The 26,963-nt window shown below is 41.0% G+C and overlaps 1 protein-coding gene across 24 annotated transcripts in view; it reads right to left on the bottom strand.

The window, feature by feature from the left end:
* The window catches only part of DLG2 (discs large MAGUK scaffold protein 2), a 1,355,349-nt gene that overhangs the window by 23,748 nt on the left and 1,304,638 nt on the right, over positions 1–26,963 (bottom strand). For 14 of the 24 annotated variants that reach the window (XM_067466492.1, XM_067466491.1, XM_067466494.1 and 11 more), the window contains one exon: positions 8,653–8,752. In XM_067466492.1, coding sequence (XP_067322593.1) covers positions 8,653–8,752 — 100 coding nt within the window. Of the gene's footprint in view, positions 1–1,604; positions 1,647–6,800; positions 6,847–8,652; positions 8,753–26,963 lie in introns of all 24 variants that reach the window. The other 10 variants (XM_067466497.1, XM_067466496.1, XM_067466499.1 and 7 more) reach the window with 3 other exon arrangements.

Below are 26,963 nucleotides of genomic sequence, written 5' to 3' on the forward strand. Positions count from 1 at the left end.
CTCTTGATAATTGCAGAAGAGTTGGATTTTACCCCAAACATTCTATCCTGTAACTAGAGATAGTTGTTGACTTCCATGTGAATCCACAGTTGATTTTAGTCTTGGGAATGCTAATATGATACTTGTAAGAAAATATCTCCCTCTATCCTCAAGGATCTTGCTTTGCAAGATGAACCCTGCTCTGTGTCCAACATGGTGTGGGAAGACATAGGAGACGATCTTCTCAAATGTGGCGCCCCAGTTATGGCATACTCTGTCCTTAGAGATCTGATTGGTGTAGACATTGAGTGCCTCTAGTGCCAAGTTAAGACATGGCATTTTATTAAAGTCCTTATATATAGTTGGTGGGAGTTTTTCAATATTAGAATGGCCTCTGCTCACATCTACATTTGGAAAGAGGTCCTGCTAGCTTAAACTAGTTTGGGAGAAAACAAAAAATGTGGCCCACAACAGTGGTTTTTAGCACTTGTATAGACTTTAGTTCTCTGGTTCTCCAGATGTTATGAACTTTACATCTTAGAACTTCTAACCATCCAGAATTGCCTTGCCAGTCCTGTGTCTTGGATGACAAATCTGTGTTTTGTAATGCCCACTGCATCTCTTCCATCCCCTAACCAGTTTGATGCCCAAAGTGTGGGTGACACCATCAATGAGATTAAGTTGTCTTCTGTGCATAGAATAGAAAGAGAGGAGGGTGCCACCTTCTTTTTTTGTCTTTGGACAGCAAGATATATTGGGCCAACTCTGGGTGGAACCAACATGATGATAAAATGTCCATTTTGATCAACTAAGTAGGGCTCTACTTTTGTTAGTCAAATGAGTCCTCAGAAGGAATGACATTTAGATTCAGAATACTTGCAGATTTATTGAGAGAGGGAATTGAGACTCAAATTCTTTTACTAGTCCTAACTAGTGGTAGGGCCCCCAGTGGTGCAGTGGGTTAAAGCACTGAGCTGCTGAGCTTGTTGACCAAAAGGTCGCAGGTTCGATTCCAGAGTGCGGCGTGAGCTTCCGCTGTCAGCCCTAGCTTCTGCCAACCTAGCAGTTCGAAAACATGCAAATGTGAGTAGATCAATAGGTACTGCTCCGGCGGGAAGGTAACAGCATTCCATGCAGTCATGTCGGCCACATGACCTTGGAGGTGTCTATGGACAATGCCAGCTCTTCGGCTTAGAAATGGAGATGAGCACCACACCCCAGAGTCAGACATGACTGGACTTAATGTCAGGGGACAACCTTTACCTTTAACTAGTGGTAGAACCATTGAATCAATAGCAGTTATATATGTGTTTCTTCACCATGAAGCCACTGATTCAATGAATCTACTGTAGTTGGAACTAACCAACAGATTTTTTTGCCAGGGTTATTCAAGAAAGATCACACCAAAATACATCATAACTGCATTCTATATTCATGTATTCTGTATGAATTTCTATTTTCAGTCAGTTGTATCCATCAAGCCATTTGCTCCCATCACAATATATTATAGATATTTTGACCATTTGTGAAGCAAAGAGAAACAAAGGAAAGCAGAGAAAGAAAACTATCACGGGCAAGCCAAAGTAAAAAAAAAAAAAGAGACCCAAACAAAAGCCGTAACTTACTGTAGCTACTTTCGCTATCGCTGGCAAGAGAAGGAACATGTTCTGCAAGAACAGGACAGCAAATTAAAAGGACATAACCAAGCATCAGAATGTTAAGGAACCACCCGAGTCATGCAAAAGGTGGATTGTGCAGAGTGGGGGAAATCGAAAAGCAAGGCAGCCTGACAGTCTCAGGGAACTGATGAAGGGAAGGCCAAAAGTGTTATCACTTGTGGAGGAATTGAGAAGGAGCTGTATGCTCGGTGCCAAAAGTGTTTCCTAAAACAAAACAAAAATCATCCTGATGCAAAGTATCAGTGCAGGCCTGCAAGATCATCTTATACTTGAAAGTGGAAGCACTGTACATTTGTGATCCACAGGCTACTACGACACTGCCTGTTTCTTGGATAGGTTCCTCTTCTTTTTTGGACTGCAACTCTCACTACCCATAAGAACCTGACTCGTAGAATGGCAAGGAACATAGAGAACAATCTAGTCCAGCCTCTTGCCAACCAAGGGACTCATAGGCAGGCCTGTAGCCAGGGGGTGGGAGGGGTGGGGGGTTTAGGGGTTAACCCCCCCCCCCCCGAATTTTTTCAGGTTAAAAAAAAAACCTGGTTTACTCATGAATTTTAACTGGTTAACCAAATCCTCATGCTAAGTCTATGGGACACAAAAAATTAAGAGTCCCTCCAGAACTGCAAGCACTATTTCAAGCAAATATTGACAATTTATTCACACTGTCATTACTTGCAGCAATAGTCGATATAGCGAAGTAACCAAGTTTGGAGGGGGGGTGTTGAATGCTCTCATTAAGGAGGCCAGACTTGGTGGAGGTGGTTGACAGGGGTGGAGCTGCAGGTTATTGAAGGCTGCTCTGCTCCCTGCTGTGCTCTTTGCTTCAGCGTGAGCTAGGAGGCAGGTTTCAACCCCCCCCCCCCAATTTTCACCCCCCCAAATTTTCAACCCCCCCCCCCAGAATTTTTTTTCTGGCTACGGCCCTGCTCATAGGTAAAGCACTTGGAATAAGTGGTTATCCAACCTTTTATAAAAATTCTCCAGGGAGGTAGAGTCCACCCTTTCCAACATCTCTGGAGGCTATTGGGATATTTTCAGCATTAACTTTTTGGAGGGTAATTTTTTTAAAAAAATCCATGGGGTCCACTGTGAGGTAAGTGTATTTTTAAGCAGTGGATATTTGTACATAAAACAATAATTTATGGCACACATGTCAAATGCAAGGCCCACTGGCAAAATTTACCCCACCACATCATTTATGTGGCCCACAAGGCTTTCAATACTAAGGCAACATTGTTACATTTATACAGTCTTACAACTACAAATAGCCTTTTGAAGGCAACCTTCAGGCTTATGTGGCCCTCAATGAAAATGAGTTTGACATCCCTGAACTATGGCATAAGGAAATCAATGTAGTCTAGGAAATCCAGTGCTTCCATTTCATATGATAAGACATCTGTTATGGCTAATCACTTTTCACTTAGGTATTTAGTTATGAGTAGGGTTAGTAGTGTGAAAATGAAATTTTGAGTAGAAAATGAAATTTTTCTAAGTGTTGTTTGTTATTTGGTTGCAACACCCTCTGAAATTCCCTGTTCTACACAACCATTAAAGATACAGGAAATATCTCTGGTTTTCAGTCTGGCAATCCTAGTTGTGACTACTGAATAAAGCAAGAGTAGATGGGTCAAAGGTTAAAGGGCTTCAGTAATCTCTATGAGGCCTTGTAGAGTCTCACTTCTGGATGAGAACAATGTCATGATTCCATATGTTTTTGCCATATGGAATGTTGCCATTAGGAATAAATTTGGCACTGGATAACTGGACCTCTCAACACGTTCCACAAGAGATAACATACCTGCTTTTACAGGGAAAAGGAACCATTACAATGCGTTAACCGATGGGATAGGTTAATCAATGCTTAGCCAGAAGGGAAATCCAAAGAACTGCATCAAGTTCTTTCCATAAACACCCACTTCTGTAATTAAAAAGGCACATTCACAGGAATATGCAATCCAGTGCATATTGGTTTCATTTGGCCCAAGTTCATTCATGTCTCTTGTAAAAAGAACTGGAGAACTCTGAAGTAAAGCAAATAGCTGTTTTGCATGTTATGTGTAGCCATTGCAAGGTAAGAGTGATGCAAAGAAAGGCATGGCACATCAGCATATTGGATGATTTTGATATCAGCAGCAAGAAAGCTATGTCATTCTGCATAGTTCTCCTCCTGACTATACCAGTCCTGTATTTCTTAACAACCATTACATTGGGGTTGCACTATCTAGGTTACCTTCTCCTGAAACCACAATTCCCTTTATTGCATGCTGATGACTGCCAATTGCTTTTATATCTGACACAACATGAATCTATGAGAAGAATTAGATTCCCACAGGTTCATGGAGACCACTCATGGCTGTGGAAGCACAAAAGACAACATTTATTTTTGGGAAGGGTACCCCAAATGGACCACAACAAATTTGGTGGTTTGTTTGTGTCTTTTGCCCTCACATCTTCAGGAAACTCATTTAGGGATTTGTGTGGAAAACATCCAAGACAGGATTGAATCCATAGTTCACTAAAGTTGAAGTGGACCCAAAATTGGACAGGAAAAAGAAGTAGAAACTCCCCCATAGGTCACTATCATGCAAAATACCATGCACTTTAAAAATTATCTATTTTTTTTTTGTAAAAGAGGAAGTGATGTTAATATTGCTGAAAGTTCAGAGCAATTATTTCCAGACTTCCTGAAATTTTAGCAACTTTCCCCTTATGGACCTGTCTGCTAAAACATGCAAAGGATTCTGGGACATGATATCAATTCATGAGATGACTGAACAGGTTTGGGACCATCATTGCAATTTTGTAACCAACTAGGAATATACTTTATCTAACACAACCACCCATTCTTTGCATTGTCAGGATTGAGTTTATGATGTGAGGGCACTTCTTAGCATCTTGTTCATTGAGACTCTCCTGTCCTTTTCCATCCTTGGAACCAGGAGGTGAATACTGGTGGCAAGGAATAGTTAATAAGGAATAGTTATAGCCTTCAGTTGTTCATTTACTTGCCATCTTCCTTTGAGATCAGAATGGGCACATTTATGGTTTGGAGAAGGCATTCTTATTACAACCCATTGCTAGCCAGTCTCCAATCTCCACCACTGAAAATGGGTTGTTGTCACACTAGGATTGCTACTGTGACTATGCACCTAAATCTAGTCAACAGTAGCAGTCTTCTAGGTCAGTGCTTCCCAGCTTGATGCTCCGAGAAGCAGTGCGGTAAATGAGTTGGGCTTCTTCTATTTCTTCCCATACCAATGGAAAGGAAACATTCTCCTTCTCTCTTCCTGTAGGGCCCTATGGTTCAGAACAGTGCTGTGGTACTATCTTATACTACAGCTTTATATCCGCAAGATTGGTTAATGATATACTGTTTGTGGCACATAGAGTTCACATACTCTGTTGCCCATTCCTGTTCCATGTTGTATGACACAGAGAAGAGGGGCCTGAGAATATTAATTTTCCCTAGTAGTGACTTGGCATGATTACTTTTGATCATATTTATCTTTCCTCCTCTGGCACAGCCATTTTCTTCCAGCTCATTCTTCACTTGGACATCAACCCACCATGCCCGCTCATGAACCGTATAGGGTAATTGGTTGCTTTTGGGGGCTTGGGAGGAATTTTTCCTTTTCTATGTTCTAGGAGGGTTTTTGCCTACCCTATACTGTTGTCAGAGGACAAATTGGGTTTTGGTGTGGTCTTAAATAGGTCTAATTGGTATGAAGGCCATTAACGGAAACCATTAACACTTGTTCAATTAATATTTGGTATAGTTCAATTAGTATAGGAATTGGTAGGATTTGCACTTTGGGATCTGCAATTCAGGAGCTTTAAAATTTATGAAAAGACTGTATCCAAAAACTACATAACTAGATAGGAAAGTAAAGTAGGGCCTAGTTATCAAACTATCTAACTGACTTACAGCAGACATCTTGCCCCTCTTCATATTCACAGGAGAAGAACAACAATTAGCCAAGGTGAAGGTGAAAGATAAATGGCCTAGGAATGGGGAGAGTCTGGCCTCAACATCCTTGGGGAAGATTTCTCTGACATGTTTTCCTTTAAGGTTGCCCAGGTTAGGTCATCAGGAGACCCAGGTATTTTGCTCAAGGTGAAGGTGAAAGATAAATGGCCAAGGATGGGGAGAGTTTGGCCTCAACATCCTTGGGGAAGATTTCTCTGACACGTTTTCCTTTTAGGTTGCCCAGGTTAGGTCAACAGGAGACCCAAGTATTTTGCTCAAGGTGAAGGTGAAAGATAAATGGCCTAGGAATGGGGAGAGTCTGGCCTCAACATCCTTGGGGAAGATTTATCTGACACGTTTCCCTTTAAGGTTGCCCAGGTTAGGTCAACGGGGTCCCAGGTGTTTTGCCCTAAGTAGCTGAGGGGTAGGCCAGGCAGGGACACTACTCAGCTTAGTTCATGCCACCCTTAGAAAGATATACAGTTTACAGATTTAATTGGGTAACAGTTAATAAAAGTTGCCCATATTTCAACCCATAACTGTTGTGTGGTCTCTTCATTTCGGGGCTTGGCAGGCAAATGATCAGGAGCCATCCCAAAGCAGACTATGCTCTTCAGCAGATGTCTAGTGGGCCTGACTCATAACAAGCTTGGCATTTGGGGGCAAGTTGTCTCTTTTCAACTGAGGAATGAAGTGACAAGCTTCTCAAGAACTTCTGGATGGATACCCCAGAGTGCAGTTAAAGGAACACAGCTGTGTTTAAAAGCAAACCAACAAACAAAGCAAAAGTATTATAAAAGTATCCATAATGCACATTTTTTAGGAAAGAAAAGTGTTATTCATAGAAGGAAATGTATTGGTTTCATATGCTATATGCTCTTATATTGTCATGCAAAAAAGAAAAAGAAAGAAAGAAAGAAAGAAAGAAAAGAAAACCTTATTTTTTAAATTTCCAAAGAGCATCCAAATCCGGGAGACAAAACCAAAATCTAATCTTGTGCATGCTAAGGGTGGCAGATCCTAGGGTTGAAAAGTGATGTGGGGAAGGAACCAAAGCAAAAAAAGAAAAAGAAAAAAAACTAAATTAAAAAAGGAACATAATAAATTTATTTCCAAACAAAGATAAGAAGAAAACAAAAGGGGGATCATAGTGACCATTCCTGGGAACTTACTCAGAGTCTTTGTTCCATAACCGTCGTCACCTAATCCGGGGATGTCCTGTACGGGAGTCCCCAGAGAGAAAGCAATGAAAGAAAGAAAAGAACAGCCGCAGAAGAGGAAGGAAGAAGTCAGTGGAATTGAAATGGATACTACCATGACTGACCATGTAGATTGTACAGTCTGGATTCCTGCTCTCTTTCAAAGCAACATTACCTCTCCCCATCACATCCCACCCATTCATAGGCTACGTTGAAGACGTAGGGAGGTTGATCTAACTTGGTTGAATGGAGAAAGCATGTGAGATTTTAAGAAAGCCATATAAATTTGGTTGAAAATGAAGACAAGTTGACTGCCAAACCAGGATGGTAGTTTGTATTAGAGATGGTAAGAATTCCATCCCTCTTTGCAGTTGCATTTATGAAAAATGATCCCCAGGAGCAGAAATCTCAGAATCCTCTAGCTTTTATTGTCACCTGGCTGGAGGATTCTGAAAGTGGCAATCTCAAAATATTAGGACTACCTATGATTTAAAGCCAACTCATTGGGTTAAATCAGGCCTGGGCAAACTTTGGTTCTCCAGGTGTCTTGGACTTCAACTCCCACAATTCCTAATTGTCTCACCCCCTTTCTTTTCCCCCTCAGCTAATTAAACTTTTAAGTGGCTGAGGGGGCAAAAGAAAGGGGGTTGAGGCTATTAGGAATTGTGGAGTTGAAGTCCAAAACACCTGGAGGGCCAAAGTTGCCCAGGCCTGAGTTAAATCCAATTGTTAATCCCAACTACAGTAGGGCCATTGAGTCAATGGGACTTTCCTAAATGTGGACTCGGGTTAAGCCCCATTTATTCTATGGGTCTATTTTTTTTGGAATTGACCATTATATTTAGTTCATTGAATCGAAATGAAAGCCAAGGAACACTAAATATTAATCCTTTCTTTTAATGGATTCAATGGTTTGACCAGCACCCATAAACTGCTAAAAATATTATGAAACAGCAACTGAGCTATTTTACACAACAGCTCAATTGGCCAAAGCATTAAAATTCTTTAAAATTCCTCTAGGACATTGGAAAGATTTATTGGATTTTAAAAACTCTTTTCCATAAATGCCCCTTCCCTCCTATTGTATCAATATAGGACCAAGAAAAACATAGAACTAAGAAATGATGAAAACCTTGAGCAGGTGTGGTGGAAGTAAAACATATGGAAGTAAAACTATTTATGCCCCCCTGCAGTTCCTTAGAGCGATTGGAGGTGATTGTCATTGGAACATGGCCCCGAATGACAGAAGATGACCTTTGAATGTGGTATTTTAGTTTTCCATCCCAACCAGCATTATATTTTAGAAGGAAAAACTAAAAGAGCAATCTGAAGTGGCATAAAATAATTTTCAATACGATCTTATGCCCTTCATGTAGTTGTTCATAATGGTCTAGCAGCCCTTTAAAGACTTTAGCATTGAATGGATCTAACGTTCTGTGGACTGTCCACCACTCCTTCAGTTGTTGTTGCTATGATAGACTAACAAATCAACCACCCTGGATGTGTCAATAGTAATAGCTTTCTCCTTAGCCAAAATACAAGATGGATGCATTGAGCAAAGGTGAATAGGGCTGGAATATACATATGCAAATTTCAAGAATTGGTAGAGATATTTTATAAACCCCAGTGCTTTGTTTTCCCATCAAAACGACAACACAAAAGGAATCCAGACTGCTATCATACATTGGTCACAGTAGTAATGCCTCACCTGTCCTGACTCTGACTTTTGTTGCCTACGTGTGTGTTGTGTGTGTGGGAGGGCTACCAGTGTCATGCGCATCACCCGTGTACTGAACTGTGACATCATCTTGGAGCATTTACTTACGTTCGGGGTCACTCGTGTCCTGCTCATTCAGCTCCTTGTTCTTGTAGAATGGGAATTTTCGTGAAAAGATGAAGTTCTTTTTACGCTTGTCATTGAATGACTGTGAAGGAGAAAAGGCATGGGGCAAAAACAAGGACGTCTAATTGTTGTCACACTCATGCTGACAAAACAACTAGTTTGTAAAAGTGGGAAAGAACTGTAGTGACTCAGTCTAATTTTCAGATGGCCAGAAAAAGAAACATCCCTGAAGATTTGGTCTGGAATCTTATTGGTTAACCTCAACTAGAATGGATCCATCCAATCAATGGATGAATGGTGAGTCAACACATTTGATGGCTTTACTCTAGTTAGGATTAACAATAAGATTAAGGGATTCCTTAAAACGAATTTGATAATCTGATTGAAATTGATTTTTTCCCCATATTGAATACGGAGTAAGTCCCAAAGAACACATCCAAGTAAGGATCTCTGGTTTAGTGGGCAGACTTTCAGCCCTATTCATGCATTTGAAGAACATGTGTGAACATAGAGCTGAGGAAACCAAAGGAATGTGGCTTCCATTGTGAATACCAATGTTTTTGTTCATTGGCTCACTCCTGACTATCTGTTCCATTTCATAATGTCTCAAATTGGGATTTTAATGGGTTGTTGTAGGTTTTTTCAGGCTATATGGCCATGTTCTAGAGGCATTCTCTCCTGACGTTTTGCCTGCCTCTATGGAAAGCATCCTCAGAGGTAGTGAGGTGGGATTTTAATGCTATTGGGTTCACAGGAGCTTCCTAATTCTAAGAGGGTTTTAGGGATTTTTTTAAAAAATGTCTCCAATAAAGTGAGCAGTGAATTCACTTCAGTTTCTAAAGAAGTTACCCAAGCTCTTGATTCCCCAATTAGGATCAGGACCTTGGATAGTTCCATGAAATGTATTCAAGACTCAAGAGTGGATTCTTAACCCTCCTGACGGAGTTACCTGCTGTCTCAGCAGAAATACATAAAGAGGTCTATTTCTGACCTTAGAATTGGAGTTGAAGGTCAATCTAGTCCAACCTTCTGTCATGTAGGAATACACTATGTTTTCATTCAGTAGAAGGCAGCTAAGATACATGGTGCAGATAAGCTCTATGCAATGTTGGTTGTTCCTGGAGATTGGTGGGATGGGAAAGGTTGCGGTGGAGCAGGTAGGATTGCTCCATTGTTTTCTCCAGATTTATGCTCTCATGGGTTTTTCAATCATATGGTTCAGGTTTTTTTTTTCCATTTCAGGAGCAACTTGAGAAACTGCAAGTCGCTTCTGGTATGAGAAAATTGGCCGTCTGCAAGGACGTTGCCCAGGGGATGCCTGGATTTTTTTTTATGTTTTACCATTGTTATGGGAGGCTTCTCACATGTCCCCTCACAGGGAGCTGGAACTGACAGAGGGAGCTCATCCACGCTCTTCCCAGATCTGAACCTGCGACCTGACGGTCTTCAGTCCTGCCAGCACAAGGGTTTAACCCATGGTTGCAGGAAACAGATATATTTATTTTGAAAAACCTGCAGGTTGCAAGTACCATGTAAGACAGGGATGAGGACTCTATGTCTTTTTAGAAGGCATTGGACTCTACCTCTCCCCATCCGCAATTGATAGCAATACTGTCTGAAGCTGATGGGAGATGGAGTCCTAACAATATCTGGAGGACAACTCAAAAAACCAAGAATGATTATATTCTATCCCATGAAAGAATTGCTTTTAAAAAAATTAAACTTGTTTGCTATGACACAGGGACTTTATACTTTTATCGGTTTTATTATTTTATTTAATGTTATTTATGCTAAATGTTTTAATTGTTTTTATGATATTGTGGGCATTGAATCATACTGTTTGTAAACCGCCCTGAGTGGCCCTCGGGCTGAGAATGGCGGTATATAAATATGGTAAATAAATGAATAAATAAATAAATAAGTGTGTATCGTTGAAAGAAAGAAAATTGATTCCTCCAAAAGTTTCATTTTTTACTCATATGCAAAATTGGGGTTGCTGTTAGCACAGTGGGTTAAACTGCCAGCTACAGAGAACCTTGCTGACTGGAAGTTTGGCAGTTCAAGCTGAGGGTCGGGGTGAGCTCCCGCCATCAGCCCTAGCTTCTGCTTACCTAGCCATTTGAAAACTGCAATGTGAGTAGATCAATAGGTACCACTTTGGCTGGGAGGTAAAAGGTACCCCTAAAGAAGTCATGCTGACAATTCGATCAGGAAGTTGTCCATGGTCAAGAGGCTCCTCAGCATGAAAAATGGAACAACCTCCTCATGGCCATGTTGAGCACAGCCTTCAGATACTGGAAATGCAAAACAGGGAAGCCTTGCCTCTGTCTATGTACTGTCTGTCTTTGTAAATTGTATAACAGCATTGAATGTTTGCTATGTATTGTTTTGAGTCCCCTCAGGGAGACAAAGTTGAATATAAATAAAAAATTATTATTATTATTATTATTATTATTATTATTATTACTTTTATTATTTATGAAAAGGTTAACTGTTAATCTGTAAACCAATCAACTAAAACCTACATTAGTAGTCAAACATTATGTCTTTAACAATGGGGGGCAGGCCATTTGGGTAGTAATGAAGAAAGAAACAATGACTTGAATCTACTGTCAGTCCACAAACAGGAGAGATTCATTGAAATAATGGGATTTACATAAGTTCTCATCACTGCTAACTCCTCATTCAATGACTGCCTCAAGGATTCAGAGCACTCATAATGTAATAAATTACTCTTTCTGTTTAAACTGGGGAGGAAAAGGATGTGCTCATTGGGCTTTGCCAGATAATTTAGAGACCCAAAATCATTAAGGACTGATAGACAATATAGTACCTGTAGTTGATTCCAAATGTATAAGGATTTGATTGCTTGTGTCACAAAAGTTTTATGCCACTTTTACATTGCAAGCAGATTTAAATTTTAGTAACTAAAAAGAAATACACACAAAGGAAGGGGAAATCATATATGTGGAAACCTATGACATCTCATTATGGCTGAAAATATTCATGTTTGAGACAAATGTGATCCTCATGCAAAAGGTAAGACATGGATCATGCAGGCAGAAAATAAAGGCATAGGACAAAAATACAGATGTAAAGGGTATCAAAAGTAATTTTGGTTGCAGGCAAGTAGATGGGAACCAGCATGCAAATCACACCAGTTGAATGGCTAATGGAAATCATGATGTGCTCCTTTGTCTTTTTTTTCCTCTTTGATGATCACATTTTGTCCAAATAATTGTCATATGGCTACACAATATTATTATTATGATGTTACTTAACAACACAGACATGTATTCACCATAGTTTTCTTGCAAAAATGTTTCATATATATGACCAGAACAAATCTATAACGGTCTCTTGCTGTAGGTCTTTTCCTTTCGAAGATGCGTAATTTCAACAGATTTATTTATAGGCAAGCCATAGGGTACTAAGAAATCACTGTAGTCATTTTTATGCACTGATGTGGTCATTCTGTGATCTACCCAACAATTGACAATCAACACAAACAAATCAACAAAAAAGGCACATTTCAAATAAAACAATTTTTTGTTTGTAATTTTAAAAAAAATCTCAGAGTAGTAAAGTAAATGTTGAGTTAACTTGGGTATTTGGATCAAAGGTTCTGGAAGATGATCCACATTTCAACTCCTTCACTGAGACTCTGAAATAGCTGCTCCTAAAATAAGGATGAGTAACTTGAGACTCCCAATGTGGCCTTTAAGTACCCAGATTACCATTCTCAATGGCACTATTGTTTGTGGTTTCTCAAAGTTTGTTGGATGAATTGGTTTCCATTCCCAAAGATTGCAATATAAATTAGTTACTTGTAGCAAGAGCTTCAACCTTAAATTATGGTGGTAATTCTGGACACTCCCCCTTCCTCTTTGACTTCACCAGTGCTGTAATGTAGACCCCAAACTCTGTTTGAAATTGAATTTGATCTTTAAGCTAAAGGATGTTTTCTGTCCTGATCTAGAATTCTGAAATACATAGATCAGTGGTTCTCAACCTGTGGGCCCTCATGTGTTTTGGCCTACAACTCCCAGAAATCCCTGCCAATTTACCAGCTGTCAGGATGTATTGTCGAAGGCTTTCATGGCCAGAATCACTGGGTTGTTATGAGTTTTATGGGTTGTATGGCCATGTTCCAGAAGCATTCTCTCCTGATGTTTCACCTGCATCTATGGCAGTCATCCTCACCGACCTCTGAGGATACCTGTCATACATGCAGGTGAAACATCAGGACTGAATGCTTCTGGAACATGGCCATACAACCTGGAAAACTCACAACAACCCAGCTGTTAGGATTTTTGGGAGTTGAAGGCCGAAACATCTGGGGACCCACAGCTGAGAACCACTGACGTAGATGTTTATATTTTGTAAGCCCACAACAAATTCTATTATAGTAATGCATTAACCACAACCCGCTGAAATAACCTATTGCACTTAGTCTTCAGAAACTGCTTGAGGTATGTTCCAGAAAGGCTGCATCTGGTACGAAAAGGTTCTCCACATCTAGATGGACACTGAGAATAGGGAAAGCATCATATCTGTGCATCACTGTCCAGGTTCACAAATACAATACTGTGAGTAGGGTTGTTGGCAGTGAAATGTTGATTAGCCAAATGATTTATGGATCCTTGCATGCACTGTGAGAATTAGTATGTTGCACTAATGGGTGACTTCAGACAAGTCTATCTCTCAGCCTCAGAGAAAGGGAAGCCCTCTCTGATCCAATCTTGCCAATAAAACCTTGGCATAAGTTGGCCTCAGTGGCACCATAAGCCGAAAATGACTTGAAGGCACACAACAGCAGTGGCAGCATTGCTTGTTCACTATGGCACTGATTTATTCAGTTACGCCCCATATGGTGTAATGATTTGAACATTGGACTATGTCTCTGGAGATGAGGGCTCAATTTCTTACTTGGCTTTAGTAACCCAATGGATGACTTTGGGTAAACCACACGCTCTTAGTTCCAGAAACCCCTGTGATAGGTTTTGGTAAAAGTTCACCATAAACCAGAAATTACTTACACAACAACCACAATATGCACTAAAGCTGGTGGCAACAGCAGCAACAGTTGGATTCTTTATACGTGGTCAGTAAATCCACTTTGTTTTTGAGTTAAACCTAAAAAAGCATTTACACCAGGGGTCCCCAAACTAAGGCCCAGGGGCCGGATACGGCCCTCTAAGGTCATTTACCTGGCCCTCATTCAGGGTCAACCTAAGTCTGAAATGACTTGAAAGCACACAACAACAACAATCCTATCCCATCAGCCAAAAGCAGGCCCACACTTCCCATTGAAATAGTAATAAGTTTATATTTGTTAACATTGTTCTTCATTTTAATTATTGTATTGTTTTAAAGTGTTTTTGCACTACAAATAAGATATGTGCAGTGTGCATAGGAATTCATTCATACTTTTTTTCAAATTATAATCCGGCCCTCCAACAGTTTGAGAGACTGTGACCTGGCCCTCTGTTTAAAAAGTTTGAGGGTCCCTGGTTTACACCACCCTTCAAATACATCTAGCACCTTGGAGAGTTCTTTTAAACATCAGATTAAAATCCAGAACTGACTGATAAAGCAAACTTTGGATCAATAAAATGGGAAATTGATTTGAAACAATATGCTCAAATGGATAGTTTTGACTGCTTGCAAGCAAAATTAATTGGTTTTTCCAAACTTCCTATTAAGAGAAGTGAGATAAGAAGTCTGCATTACTGTATTTCTAACAGATCACTAAATTCTGCTCAATAGTGTTTTCACGTGAGAGGACTTCCAAATTTGCCTCATTGCCATCTTGAAACCAGAAAACATTCTAGGACAATATTGAAGTTATACTTCAGGCTACAAAGGACTCTTGTCTGCTGGAGCTAGGTGTGAATGTTTCAACTGATCACCTTGATTAGCATATAATGGCTTGACAGTGCCTAGAGAAAACTTTTGTTGAGAGGTGATTAGATGTCCCAGTTTGTTTCCTCTCTGTTGTTGTGCTGTTGTAATTTTAGAGTTTTTTTTAAATACTGGTAGCCAGATTTTGTTCATTTTCATAGAGAGGAAACAAACAAGGATATCTAATCACCTCTCAACAAAAGTTTGCTCTAGGCACTGTCAAGCCATTATATGCTAATCAAGGTGGTCAGTTGAAACATTCACACCTAGCTCCAGCAGACAAGAGTCCTTTGTCTCGCTCTGGTCATTCCACAGATATATAAGCCCTTTTTCCTAGTTCCAACAGACCTCACTACCTCTGAGGATGCTTGCCATAGATGCAGGCGAAATGTCAGGAGAGAATGCCTCTAGACCATGGCCATATAGCCCGAAAAAACCTACAACAACCCAGCATTAATATAGTTTGACTGACATATCTCAACACTATGGAGTCTTGGGAGTTGTTATTTGTACAAGGTCTTTAGCCTTTGCTCAAGATTGCGGGTGCCTCACCAAACTACAAATCCCATGATACCACACTATTGAGCCAATGAAGTTAAAGTGACATCAAGCTGCATTGCTTCTACATTGTAGATGTACCCTATGACTAAGAAGATTAGTATTCATGATGTCAAACAGATTGATCCATGTCCTTTGGCAATGAATATCAATGTTCAATAAGAAACATTTTCCAAAATGATAAGTAGAATATAAATAGCGAAGCACGTTCTTGTTCTCCTCCTTCTGTTTCTGCTCCTCTTTCTTATTTTTTCCTCCTCTGTTGCCACCCAAGGAAGAATGAGGGTTGACTGGTTTGTATACAGAGCTCCGAAAAAAGCTACAGACCCGCAAAAGATCCCCATTCTTTGCTCACGCATTGTTTTTCTCTCTCTCCTTTCAGCCTCTGCATCAAGAAAAGAATGTGTTGCCTTTGTTTCTTGTCACTTGCAATTTTCTTTATTCACAACACTGTCTTCTTTGACTCTGATACATGACAAGAAGACACCAACATGCAGAAGGCTGAACATTGATCCTGGAGCCGCAGAGCATATTCTCTCAACAAGTCTGTATATTGAAAGTGACTTTGAATTTGCAAAAAGTTCAGTGGAACTATTGCATTGCTGAAAGTCACCCTTCCCTGTCCCAGAGACTTTGAGATGCCCATCTGTCTATCTATCTATCTATCTATCTATCTATCTATCTATCTATCTATCTATAAACAACTTTGTTGAATGCCTTGTCAGGCACACCTCCCTAACAAGAGAAAATTGAAACAGAGCTAAGCATAACGTGTGCTCTGTTACTTGCACACACCTTGCATGAGTAATCATTTATCCATTATTTACTACCCGCTGAAAATGCAATTATGAACCTGCCTTGGTTCAGCAACAAAGTTATTCATCTATTCCTTCTCTTCCAACAGACTTCTGTTGCCGAAACGGTTACTTCTCAAATACTGGTCTTTTCCCTGCCTAGATTTATATTAATTTTGGGTTATTTTTATAGTTTCCAGAAGTTTCTATATATAGTTTTATATTTTTCTGATATTATAAATTTCCATTCCAGTGCCCCATCTCCAATGGATGTCCAATTTTTCTTTGTTTTTCCAACTGCACAATTTTGTATTCAATTTCACAATAGAAATTTCAGTTTTGCCCAACAGAATTTTCTGCCCAATAAAGTGCATGTATTGTCAGTCTATTCAGAGACTGTTTTTTGGGAATACCAACAAAGCTATCTTCAGTGAAAGAAAGTTTAAAGAGAGCAAATGACAGTCTCCACGAAAGTAGAAAGTCTCTACGAAAGTAGAAAGAAAGTAGAAAGATGGATTCTTCCATCACTGGCTACATGACTAAGAGAGAGAGGAGGAGAAATATTTTTGGGGTGTTCTGTGGTTTCTGGGCTGTATGGCTGTGTTCTAGCAGTAGTTTCTCCTGACGTTTCTCCTGCATCTTCAGCTGGCATCTTCAGAGGATCTAAGTGCATTTCTCTATGGGTGAGGAACCAGAAGCACAATTGATAAAGGGGATACAAAGGAACACACCAGGAAGCTATCCATTTCTACCTTTATAGAGCCAGGTCAGGCATTCACTACAGGTTTGATTAGCATTGGAGAAGATTCTAGCATATGGAAGATGATGTGCCAAAACAGGAGAGCTTCCTGTCTACATAGAAGCGACTTGCAGTTTTTCAAGTTGCTCCTGACACGGAAAAACCCCCCAATGGATGTCCATTTCTGTCTGTCTGTCCATCCATCTGCCCGTCCATCCATCCATTCATCCATCCATCCATCCATCCATCTTAGTTTGATCAACACCATGGATGCCCATTTCTGTCTGTCTGTCATTCTATTTAGCTATCTAGCCATCCATCCATCCATCCATCCATCCATCCATTGTAGTTTGATTGTAGTTTGATCAACACCATGTGGTGTGCCTTCTAAGGCTATAATAAATGCCCATTTTAGAACCATATTTATTATTGGTACTTCAGTGTTTTTTAAACTTAAATATTTTTGTTTAGTTGTGGTTGACTCTCAACTGTGATAACCTTGGGAGCAATTTGCTTTATGGTTCTCTAGGGGAAAGTGAAGGATTTTGTTTCCTTTCAACAGCTTGTACTTAAACAATTCTGACATGTTCCCAACATAACAGGTCACAGAAAAGGCATGTCTGCAGCTTTTTTCTTTTTAAAAACAATATTTTCAAGTTGTGTGCCAAGCTATAATTTAGAAAAGAAATGGATTCTGGAGTTCCTCCCCCTTGCCATTGCTCTTGACCCGCTAAAATGCATGGCCCAGAAAATACGAGTTAGCTTGGCAGGTACTTGCCTTAAGATTTTCAGAAACTTTAGAAACACTTGTAGGATATGTCTATCTGTCTTGAAGATTCTATGCCCCAGTGACTGAATACTTCTGGGAAAGGATATATACATATTTGCATGCATTGCCAATTGACCCCAACTTTATTGGACAAGATTTATTCAGAGGAGGTTTCTCACTGCCTTTTGCTGAAGGCTAAAAAGGTGTGACTTGCCCAAGGGCACTCAGAGGGTTTCCATGGTCATGCTGGGTTTGAACCCTTGTATCTTGAAGGAGGAGTTTTAGCATTGCCTTCTTCTAAGGCTGAGAGAGCACATAGTGGATGTTCATGGCAGAGCAGAGATGAGAACCCAAAGCTACTTTAATTCAGAGCCTCCACTCTAGCTAGGACTAACAATAGGATTTAGGTGCATGTGACATGTTTACACTCCAGTTACGCAACCATGAACCATGCCCAAAAAGTACAACTATACATTGAAGAGAAATATAGTATACATAACACAGGGTTGGCCATTTGTCTTGGAGTGTGGACTCATCCTGAGCTTTCCTAATTTACTGTGGATCTCATCCTGCCACTTTCAAGGAAATTCAGACTAAACTGGAGGCAACAGACATTTCTGCTCCTCAAATTCCTTATCATTGGCTTATGCTGATTAGACCTGTTGGGATTTGTACTCCAAAATCTGGAGGGTGGCATGATAGCTACCTATGGGCCCTTGCAAGGTAAGCCCTGGTTCTTGGATGGGAGACTGGATCAGCAAATACCAAATGCTGTTGCTGTTTATTCATTTAGTTGCTTCCAACTCTTTGTGACCTCAGGACCAGCCCACGCTAGACCTCCCTGTCAGCCATCACCACCCTCAGCTCCTTCAGGGTCAAGCTAGTCACTTCAAGGATACCATCCATCCATCTTGTCCTTGGTTGGCCCCTCTTTCTTTTTCCATCCATTTCCCCCCGAATCATTGTTTTCTCCAAGCTTTCCTATCTTCTCATGATGTGGTCAAAGTACTTCATTATTGCCTCTAGTATCCTTCCCTCCAATGAGAATTTGGGCTTTATTTCCTGAAGTATGGACTGGTTGGATCTTCTCATGGTCCAAGGCACTCTCAGAATTTTCCTCCAACAACACAGTTCAAAAGCGTCTATCTTACTTCGCTCAGCCTTCCTTATAGTCCAGTTCTTACATCCATAGGTTACTATGGGGAATACCATTGCTTTAACTATGCAGATCTTTGTGATTTCTCTAGTCTTCACTATTTTATCAAGATTGGTGGTTGCTCCCCTCCCAAGAAGTAAACGTCTTCTGATTTCCTGGCTGCAGTCTGCAGTAATCTTTGCACCTAGAAATACAAAATCTGCCACTGCCTCCATGTTTTCTCCCTTTATTTGCCAGTTGTCAGTCAGTCTGATTGCCAGAATCTTGTTTGGTTTTTTTTTTGCTCTTTCACTGCACCCTGGCTTTTGCCCTTTCTTCTTTCACCTTGGTTAGAAGGCTCCTCAGTTCCTCCTCGCTTTCAGCCATCAAAGTGGTATCATCTGCATATCTAAAGTTGTTAATGTTTCTTCCAGCAATTTTCACCCCAACCTTGCATTCGTCAAGCCCCGCATGTCGCATGATGTTTTCTGCATACAAGTTGAATAGGTTGGGTGAGAGTATACAACCCTGCCATATGCCTTTACCAATTTTGAACCAGTCTGTTGTTCCATGGTCAGTTCTTACTGTTGCTACTTGGTCATTATACAGATTCCTCAGAGGACCGACAAGGTGGCTTGGTATCCCCATACCACCAAGAACTTGCCACAATTTATAATGATCCAAATGATGTAGGTTGAATCTCAGAGGAAAGAACTGGCAAAACCATCTCTGAGTATCAGTTGCCTAAGAAAACCCTATGAAAACCACAAAGTTGTCATAAGTTGATAGGCAACTTGAAGACACCTTTTGTTTCTATAAGAGGAAAAGCACATTACAACTTCTCCACCATGACTCTGCAGCAATTCCGAGTATTTCTTCTACAAACAATAGGAAGGTTGCTATGTCAGTTGAGTAGCAGCACAATACCCAGATGAGAGTCAGGGAAATGGGAACTTGGGATATTTCAGCATGCCGCCCCCTCCACCACCTTTGCTAGAGCCACCCACACTAGTTTATGATTGAGCATATTCACACTGCTTAATTTGACTTCAACCTCTGCATTGCTCGGAAATGCATCTCATTGGCATCCCACACATTCCAGGATTTGACATTGCCATTATTCTTCACCAGCTACCGAATGTATTTTTTAATGAACTAAATTTAGAACGTGAAGAATCTTCCCTGACACAAATGCACATGACTAATACTTGAAGAATGCTCTTGCAGATACCATCATTCTCAGCATTAAACTTTTCAATGGCTGACATAAGTTAAGACAGTTTAAGGATTGGAACTGGCATGCAGGAGGCTGCTGTAAAGGACAAGGAGGATCTTGGCTCACAACTTGGAGATAACACATCATGCAGTGGTTCTCAACCTGTGGGTCCCCAGGTGTTTTGGCCTTCAACTCCCAGAAATCCTAACAGCTGGTAAACTGGCTGGGATTTCTGGGAGTTGTAGGCCAAAACACATGGGGACCCACAGGTTGAGAACCACTGGGTTACAGTATGACACTTGTATTTGCAAGAAAGTAACTCATGGTTTCACCTACCCATACCTGACAAAATTCATCTTCTTTAGGGGTTTTCTATGTCCTCCAGACAATTTTATGATATGCCAGACATTACCACAAAATCAAGGAACATGGAAGGCACTGCAGACTACTTCAACCAGAGAAGTCAGCCATAGCAGAGCACCTGATGAACCAGCCTGGACACAGCATATTATTTGAGAACACAGAAATGCTGGACCACACCAACAACCACCATGTCAGGCTATACAGAGAAGCCATTGAAATCCACAAGCATGTGGACATTTTCAACAGAAAGGAGGAAACCATGAAAATGAACAAAATCTGGCTACCAATATTAAAAAAACTCTAAAATTAAAACAGCAAAACTGCAGAGGGAAAACAATCAGGGACATCTAATCACCTCTCAACAAAAGATTGCTCCAGGCAATGTTAATCAAGGTGGTCAGTTAAAACATTCACACCTAGCTCCAGCAGACAAGAGTTCTTTGCCCCACTCTGGTCTTTCCACAGATATAAAAACTCATTTTCCTAGTTCCAATAGACCTCACTACCTCTGAGGATGCTTGCCATAGATGCAGGCGAAATATCAGGAGAAATGCCTCTAGAACATGGCCATATAGCCTGAAAAAACCTACAACAACCCATTACCATAAAATCTCCCTGGAGGACTGAGGAAATTCCTAGAGAGAGTATTTCCCTAGAAACTTCCTCTCCTGTCCCAGTCTCCCCAAACCTGATGGAAACATCTCCCGTGGACTGGATTTCCCTTTTCCTATTCAGTAATGGCTGGTGAAGTAGGTTAGGAGAGAGTTAATACCATGGTCAACATATCATAATTGTGATCAAGCAGCAATCATGAATATGGGACAGTTACCAAGATTTACACATCTGTAACTATATTGCTACTATATTGCAGAATTAATGTAATTTGACATCACTTTAACTGCCATGGCTCAATGCTATGGAATCATAGAATCAAAGAGTTGGAAGAGACCTCATGGGCCATCCAGTCCAACCCCATTCTGCCAAGAAGCAGGAATATTACATTTAAATCACCCCTGACAGATGGTCATCCAGCCTCTGCTTAAAAGCTTCCAAAGAAGGAGCCTCTACCACACTCCGGGGCAGAGAGTTCCACTGTTGAATGGCTCTCACAGTCAGGAAGTTCTTCCTCATGTTCAGATGGAATCTCCTTTCTTGTAGTTTGAAGCCATTGTTCCGCGTCCTAGTCTCCACGGAAGCAGAAAACAAGCTTGCTCCCTCCTCCCTGTGGCTTCCTCTCACATATTTATACATGGCTATCATATCTCCTCTCAGCCTTCTCTTCTTCAGGCTAAACATGCCCAGCTCCTTAAGCCGCTCCTCATAGGGCTTGTTCTCCAGACCCTTGATCATTTTAGTCAAGGGTCTATGGAATTCTGAGATTTGTAGTTCAATGAAGCACCTGCACTTTTTGGTAGAGAGGGCTAAAGATCTTGTAAAACGACAACTTCCTTGATTCTGTATCATTGAGGCTGGAAATATCTTGCCAGATTATCGCAAATTACCTCTTTATCTCAGATCGTCTGCTTTCAACTGGATTATATGAGTCTACAATGGTAGATAATCTGGGATAATCAGCTATCAGATCCTGGGATGTAGGGTTGTGATGTCAAACCCCATCTTGATTATGATACAATTGCCATGATTGTAACTCCCCCCCCCCCCCCAATTTGTGTTAATGACTATCACTTGCATAGGGAGACAAGTGATCGGCAGTGATCATAGCATGGTTGAGTAACATTCCCATTAGGTTTGCCTTGAGAAATGACTTAGTTAAGTATCACTTAGTTAAATATACTTAACAAATTGCTAAAGTTCCTCCTTGCATGTCTGTTTCTCATTTGCGATCTTGACCACACTTTGCTGTTCCACACATCTAGATTTTCATCTGTGAAACATGGGAAGGTATGCAAGTGTTTTTCCCGAAACCTTAGATTCAACTATGACCTACTTAGAGGGCGCTAAAATGTGCAGACCATCCTTGTCTTGTGGTTTTATGTTTCCACAGAGTAACCTTAAAAACGGTTCCTGCTGTGAGAACTCCTCACTTACTGCAATTCTCATTGTAGCACTGAGGTCATTTAAAGGAAAAAGCTAAGTCTTCAGGAGAATGAAATGCAATGGTGAACAAAAGCTTGTCTGTACAAGGAAAAGCAATTTAGGTTGAAAGAATAGCATGAAATTGAGTTGGGATATGTTGAAAGTCAAGGACTTCCTGGATCCTGTCTGTCATAGTAAGGTATAATTTTAAGAAGGAAATCACTCTGAAACCAACGCTCCCATCTTTGTAGAAAACTCAATTTGTACTTGTGTGCAATCAAGTTCTTGGTGGGATGGGCATCCCAAGCCACCTTGTCTCTCTCCTGAGGAATCTGTACAAGGACCAAGTAGCAACAGTCAGAACTGACCACGGAACAACAGACTGGTTCAAGATTGGGAAAGGCGTACGGCAAGGCTGCATACTCTCACCCAACCTTTTTAACGTGTATGCAGAACACATCATGCGATGTGCGGGGATTGATGAATGCAAAGCTGGGGTGAAAATTGCTGGAAGAAATATTGACAACCTCAGATATGCAGATGATACCACTCTGATGGCTGAAAGCGAGGAGGAGCTGAGGAGCCTTCTAATCAAGGTGAAAGAAGAAAGCGCAAAAGCTGGGTTGCAGCTAAACATCAAAAAAACCAAGATTATGGCAACAAGAATGACTGACAACTGGAAAATAGAGGGAGAAAATGTGGGGGCCGTGACAGACTTTGTATTTCTAGGTGCAAAGATTATTGCAGATGCAGACTGTGGCCAGGAAATCAGAAGACGCTTACTTCTTGGGAGGAGAGCAATGCCCAATCTCGACAAAATAGTAAAGAGTAGAGACATCACACTGGCAACAAAGATCCGCCTAGTCAAAGCCATGGTATTCCCTGTAGTAATCTACGGATGTGAGAGCTGGACCTTAGGGAAGGCTGAGTGAAGGAAGATCAATGCTTTTGAGCTGTGGTGTTGGAGGAAAGTTCTGAGAGTGCCTTGGACTGCGAGAAGATCCAACCAGTCCATCCTCCAGGAAATAAAGCCCGGCTGCTCACTGGAGGGAAGGATACTAGAGACAAAGTTGAAGTACTTTGGCCACATCATGAGGAGACAGGAAAGCCTAGAGAAGACAATTATTCTGGGGAAAGTGGAAGGTAAAAGGAAGAGGGGCCGACCAAGGGCAAGATGGATGGATGGCATCCTTGAAGTGACTGGACTGACCTTGAAGGAGCTGGGGGTGGTGACGGCCAACAGGGAGCTCTGGCGTGGGCTGGTCCATGAGGCCATGAAGAGTCGGAGACGACTGAACGAATGAACAACAACAGCAATCATGTGTACAGGTGAAAACCGAGAATTGCTAGATGTGGACAGTTCCAGATGGAAAACTTCATTTTTTGAACGATAGCTTCCAGAATTGCTTTGCTAGCATAGGTTCCAGCCATGCTGGCAGCAGAACTCTGGGTGCTCTGGTCCAAAGAGCATTTTCCCAGTGTCCCAATTTGCGGATTGGGTGAAAACAGTTGGGTTTGGGGCTGTGATGATGCATGAGCTTTGTTATTAAGTATCTCTTGTCCCCATTGCTTTAGAATGGGATATTGTAGACTCCCCAGCCTATCTTATCCACTCCATCTTCTTCTCAAAACTGTCCAAATCACAATCATTACTAGAGATCAGAGGAAGGCAGAGGCAAGAATGGACAAATATTGCCTGAGCACATCCGTTGGCTGAGCACATCCATCCATCTCTAATATAAATACTGCTTTCAGTACAATGAATAGATTCATATTTTCATAAGAGTTTGAAAGGACCACAAGGACCATCTAGTCCAGTTTCTTGCTACTCAGGAACACACAACTCAAACATTCCTGAAAGATGCCTATCCAATGAAAAAGTGTCTCCATGGCAGCCGAACCCACTCCTAAACAGTTCTTATGAAAGTTCTTCCTAATGTTAAGGAGAAACCTCTTTTCTTGTAATGAAATGCACTGCTTCATGTTCTATTCTTTGGAGCAGCGAGTTCCTCATATCTTCCACATGACATCCATTCTGTCAAAAAAGATGGCTACCACACATATATGTTTGGGTCCAGGCTATTTGAAGACCTATTTCCACCATTAGAGTTCTAGGATCTTCTGGAAACACCCTTCTCTCTATCTCACCACCTTCTCAGATGTATTTGGTGGGAATAAGGAAAGGAGTGCCTTCTTGGTAGCTGCTCCCAAACTCTGGGACTTTCTCTTTCCCTTTAGAAAAGTCTGTTTGACTCTGATCTTACTCTTTTGCAGGATGGTAAACACAATTCTATGTCATCAGGTTTTTAAAAACTGGTTGGGATTGGATTTTAATTGTATACTGTGCTGCTTTATGGTAACATATTGTCCAGTAATGAATTTGCGTTAATAAAATGTCAATAAAAGTATAAATATAAAAGTTATTTTAATGGTAATCAAATCATTTATAAATTAAAACATGATGTTGCAACAGATCCCATCTGACCTTGGAAGCTAAGTACCATTAGTTCTGGTTACTATTTTGATGGGAGACCATCAAGGAACATCATGTGTTGTAGGCTATATTTCAGAGGAAGGAACTGACTAAACTATTTCTGAGCATCCCTAGCCTATGAAGACCCTATAAAATTTATGAGGTCACTCTAAGTTGACAGGCAATTTGAAGGCACATATATGCATATAAGTCAGTGGTTCTCAACCTGGGGTCCCCAGGTGTTTTTGGCCTACAACTCCCAGAAATCCCAGCCAGTTTACCAGCTATTAGGATTTCTGGGAGTTGAAGGCCAAAAACATCTGGGGACCCCAAGTTGAGAACCACTGATATAAGCCATGTTGAGTCCCACTGTTATAAAAAAATGGAAATTCCCTCCTCCTCCTCCTCCTCCTCCTCCTCCTCCTCCTCCTCCTCTTCCATTCCCTCTTCTTGATCTGCCATCATGGATGACTTTAAAATGGGATTGCTTACATTCATGGAATGTCTTGTCTGCCCCGGAGTGTGGTGGAGGCTCCCTCTTTGGAAGCTTTTAAGCAGAGGCTGGATGGCCATCTGTCAGGGGTGATTTGAATGCAATATTCCTGCTTCTTGGCAGGGGATTGGACTGGATGGCCCATGAGGTCTCTTCCAACTCTTTGATTCTATGATTCTATGTTTCTAGATGCAGCCATCAATGACTAAGAGTCATTGCATCACCTCTAATAACGGAGGCAATGTATCAGTTGCTGGGTAACCCCGATGGAGAGTACAACTACACCTTTGTCCTGTTGGTGGGATTCATATGTAGATATGATTGCCCACTATGTGAATAGAACATTGTACTAAATACACTTTTGGTGTAGGAAGCCCCTTGTGTCGGTAGGACTGGTCAACCAACAGGTTGGTGGTTCGAATCCAGGGAGCGAGGTAAGCTTTTGTCTGTTGAGCTCTAGCTTCTCATGTGGGGACATGAGAGAAGCCTCCTACAGGATGGTAAAACATCACACATCCCGGTGTCCCCTAGGCAACATCCTTGCAGATGGCCAATTCTCTCACACCAGGAACAACTTGCAATTTCTCAAGTTGTTTTGACATTAAAAATTTTTTTTGGTGTGATCCAATGTGGCTTTTTTTCTCATTTTCTTATGTCAGATCTATTGGCCTTTGTTGAAAAGAAGATGCTGGAGCATAGAAATCATTTAAGAACTGCCTCTCAGATGAAGCTGGAATGTCTTGTCATTTTCTTTCAGAATTTTATTCCAAATCGTTTAGAATATTCCATTGTCTGTCACTTTACAGATGTCACCGTTCCTTCAAAATACAGCCTCCTCCAAAAGCTGAAAGGTCACGAGGCATCAATCAAAGCTGGAATGCTGAATGCTGAAGGGTGTTTTGAATGATGAACAAAACCTAGCAATTCTTGATGTCACCTTTCCAGTTCCCCCTTTGACTTCAAGGCAACATGTTGACAGATGTATCTTCCTTGTTGCCTCCAGATGATACTAAACCCATTGCCCTGGTGACACAGCTCTGCCAAAAGGAAGCAAGTCACCCAGGGCTAAAACTAAATCATTTTGTAACAAATTGCCAGTGGCATTAGAAATGTAACCTATTTGGACCAGGGCATTCAGTATGCGGTCACCGACTAAGTGGAATACAGTTTCCCTGATATTAGACATGGTGTTACAGCTCTTACTATTGGGCATATCGATGTAATCTTTTTTGTTAGTCCCAACTCCAGCAATACCACTGAATTAACTGGCTTTACTTACGAGTAGACTGAACAATTGATGAATAATTCAGTCTTATTTGGGACTAAGGAAAAGGATTTCATCCATACTTGTTTTGGAAAGATTCTTTTGGTACAGAAGTTCAGCCTCCCATATATTTTAATAATGGAGACATGGGACAAAATCCTGTTTTTTAGTTCTAGTTCGTTAGTTCCATGAGAGAGAAGCCTCCTCGCAGGATTGCAAGACATCCGGGCGTCTACGTCTTCGTAGACGGCTGATTCTCTCACCACAGAAGCGACCAGCATGCAAGCGAGACATCTCCAGCTCATCCCCTGTTTGGGTATCAGCCAGCATGTCAACGACTTAAATCTAGAAATAGTTTTCTAAGATCTACAGAGACACTCGCTGGAACACCTCAGCAAGCGAGAGTCCAAAAGTGGCAGGCTCAAACCTAGAACCTCAACCAATGGCTGATACCAGATGAGAAACTCCCCCCTGGGCACACAGAGGACTGGGTGAATTGGAAAGTGCTGAACAGACTGTGCTCTGGCACCACGAGATGCAGAGCCAAC

The sequence above is a fragment of the Anolis sagrei genome, chromosome 3 (genome assembly GCF_037176765.1).
Source record: "Anolis sagrei isolate rAnoSag1 chromosome 3, rAnoSag1.mat, whole genome shotgun sequence".
NCBI classification, from domain to species: Eukaryota; Metazoa; Chordata; class Lepidosauria; order Squamata; family Dactyloidae; genus Anolis; species Anolis sagrei.